The sequence below is a fragment of the Myotis brandtii genome, unplaced genomic scaffold (assembly GCF_000412655.1).
Source record: "Myotis brandtii unplaced genomic scaffold, ASM41265v1 scaffold1299, whole genome shotgun sequence".
NCBI classification, from domain to species: domain Eukaryota; kingdom Metazoa; phylum Chordata; class Mammalia; order Chiroptera; family Vespertilionidae; genus Myotis; species Myotis brandtii.
In genome coordinates this window covers 646,961-649,689 of record NW_005354591.1, presented here as the reverse complement: position 1 = coordinate 649,689, position 2,729 = coordinate 646,961, and the positions used below count along the sequence as shown (strand labels likewise).

At 56.1% G+C, this 2,729-nt stretch overlaps 1 protein-coding gene across 3 annotated transcripts in view; it reads right to left on the bottom strand.

The window, feature by feature from the left end:
* Positions 1-514: 514 nt before the first annotated feature.
* Positions 515-2,729, bottom strand: part of LOC102252157 (chromosome unknown open reading frame, human C4orf19) — a 60,778-nt gene continuing 58,563 nt past the window's right edge. For all 3 annotated transcript variants that reach the window (XM_005859738.2, XM_005859736.2, XM_005859737.2), the window contains exon 4: positions 515-1,872. In XM_005859738.2, the coding sequence (XP_005859800.1) occupies positions 942-1,872 (931 nt within the window). In that variant the 3' untranslated portion in view covers positions 515-941. The remainder of the gene's footprint in view (positions 1,873-2,729) is intronic.

Genomic DNA, 2,729 nt, shown 5'->3' with positions numbered 1-2,729 from the left:
ATCTCATAAACTTCGAACCGAAATATGACATAAGGAGTTTCAACAATTATTTTGACCAGCTTCCCCAATCCCAAAGGAGATTAAAAAGTAATATAAAAAAGTTAAGGTCAAGGTGCCTTAATATCACGGCCAATGACTAACCATTGTTTATCTCCTCCCTCAATGCCACTGAGCTTAACCTCCTGTCAAACAAGTGGTTAGTTACTAGTTCCCTGGGTGATTGTCCCTGAATGCAGGCCACGCTCTGGCCACACAGTAGGCACTTTAAGTGGGGTAGTTACCTCTTCTAGCTTGGGGCCAACGTTTGGCTCTCAAAGGCAAGATAAAGAATTGACAGTTAAGCCCTGGCCGGCGCGGCTTTGTGGCTGGCTGCGCATTGAAGGTTCACAGGTTCTATTCCCTCTCAAGGGCGTGTACCTGGGTTGCAGGTTGGATCCTGGCCCTGCCGGGGCCTGCGGGAGGCAACCAATGGATGTGTCTCACATTGATGTCTCTCTCCCACTCTCTCGTTCCCCCACGTTCACTCTTTTTAAAAATCAATGGAAAAGATATCTCCGGGTGAGGATTAACAAAAACAACGACAGTCAAACAGACTGTTCCGGGAGTCTGTGCTCTGGGGCGAAGCGCTGGGATTTCAGAGAATTCTCCAGCACAGCTGCACCAGATGTTGTGGGGACTCTGGGGGTTGCCGAAGAGGCTCATTTCCAGACAGCGGCACCATGGCCCACTCTGCTTTTCGTTCCAGTGTCCTGAGTGATGGGCCACCCACAGGGGCGCTCTCAACATTTAAGGAGCGGGCACGGGCACGCCATCATCAGCACGAGGCTGGCTGTAAACAGGCAGGGCTGCACCGCGCGCTGCAGACTCAGCTCAGCTCTGCGGAGCAATCACACCCAACGCCCCTGTGACACCAGCTCCGTTGCACGCGCCAATCCCCTCCCCTAATCCACATCGTCCACGTCTTCTCCGGCCGTGGCCGCTTCCAAAGCCGCCAGGGCCTCCGCCACATCCGCGTCTTCCTCCTCCGCCTCCCCACTCGCGTCTCCTGGGGTGCGGGGGGCGTCCTCCCACCCGTTTCTCCCATCGGCCACAGGCGCGGCCGGGGCGGGGTCCTCTTCTTTAAAGTGGACGCTCAGGACCTCCGCGGCCACTGCCCCGTTTAAGGAATCCCAGCGTTGCTTCCCCGGGAAGGAGAAGGGCAGGTTCAAGCCCTGCTCTCCCGCGCCTGGGCGTGCTTCCTCCGGGCGCTCCTCCTCGGGATGGCCCTGGAAAACCTCCTCTTTTTCTTCGTGATCCACTTCGTCGCCAGCCGAGCCCCAGTGTGGAGGGTAGTCCGGGGCTGGTATCTGGGGGACATGGTCCGGCACGTCCACCGTAGGACCCTCGGCCTCGGAAGAAACTCTGGAGTCTCCATTCCCCACGACTCCCGTCTCTCCTGAGGCCGGCAGCGCACAGTCCGTTTCCCTGGCACCCCCTCTTTCGAGGATGGGGTGAGCTGGGGGCACGCTGTTGGCGGTATTAGCCCAGGAACCTGTGCCACCCTGGGAGGGCCCAGGATCCCCAGGGGGCGGCAAGGCCGCCGCGGGCCCAATGCCATTGACAGCACCACCAGTCTTCTCCGCACAGGGCTCCCCTCCTGTGTCCCCTGGAGGGTGCGGCCCCTGGGGAGGCCAGCCGGGCTCCTGCGGCCCAGCCCTCCGGCTTCTGCTCCCCGTCCTCCTCAAGCCCTCCCGCTGAAGGTCATTTTTATGCACCAGGACTTCGCTGCTCTGTTTGCCTTTTAATTTAACAGTGTCCTCTTCCTCCAACTTGCAGCTGCTCACCTCGTTGACATAGCCGGGGGAGGGCACTTGAACGGGATCGAAGAGATAGCTGGGGGAGGGGAGAATAATGAGGGTCAGTCAGGTGGATTATTAACTTTATTTGTTCATCACTTTATTAATCACTAACTTCCATTATTAATAATCTCTACTACAGGCTCTGCTTCTCTTCCTGTTAATTTCTGTGTTTCGTTACTTATGTAAGCCTATATGTGTGTCTAAATCAAATAGATATAGTTGGCATAAAAGTGTTCTGCCACTGGAAATAGATCTTAAGATTCAAAAGAGGGTGGGAAGAAGATTCAGAACAAAGTTCATGGAATTTAAAAACAAGCAAAAAAAGTAAATAGAAAATAAAATAAATGTGCAAAATCAGGAAAATAACTGGTTACGTACTGAGGGTACATCTCCTCAATGGAATATTATGCAGTCATCAAAAGGATAAATATGAAGTCTGGACTAGCATGAAAGATACTTATAATAAACTAGAGGCCCGGTGCACAAAAATTTGTGCACTCGGGGGGCGGGGGGAGGGGGGTCCCCCAGCCCGGCCTGTGCCCTCTCGCAGTCTGGGACCCCTCGGGAGATAACGACCTGCTGGCCTAGGCCTGCTCCCGGGTGGCAGAGGGCAGGCCCAATCCCTAAGTGCAGCCCCTGGTCAGGCTCAGAGCAGGGCTGATTGGGGGGTTGGGGCACCGCCCCCTGTCACACTCAAGGCAGGGTCGATGGGGAGGTTGCGGCGCCACCCCCTGTCACGCACAGAGCAGGGCCAATCAGGGGGTTGGGCACTGCCCCCTGTCATGCACAGAGCAGGGCCCATCAGGGGGGTTGGGGCACCACCACTGTCACGCTCGGGGCAGGGCTGATGGAGAGGTTATGGCTCTACCCTGTCACACACAGAGCAGGGCC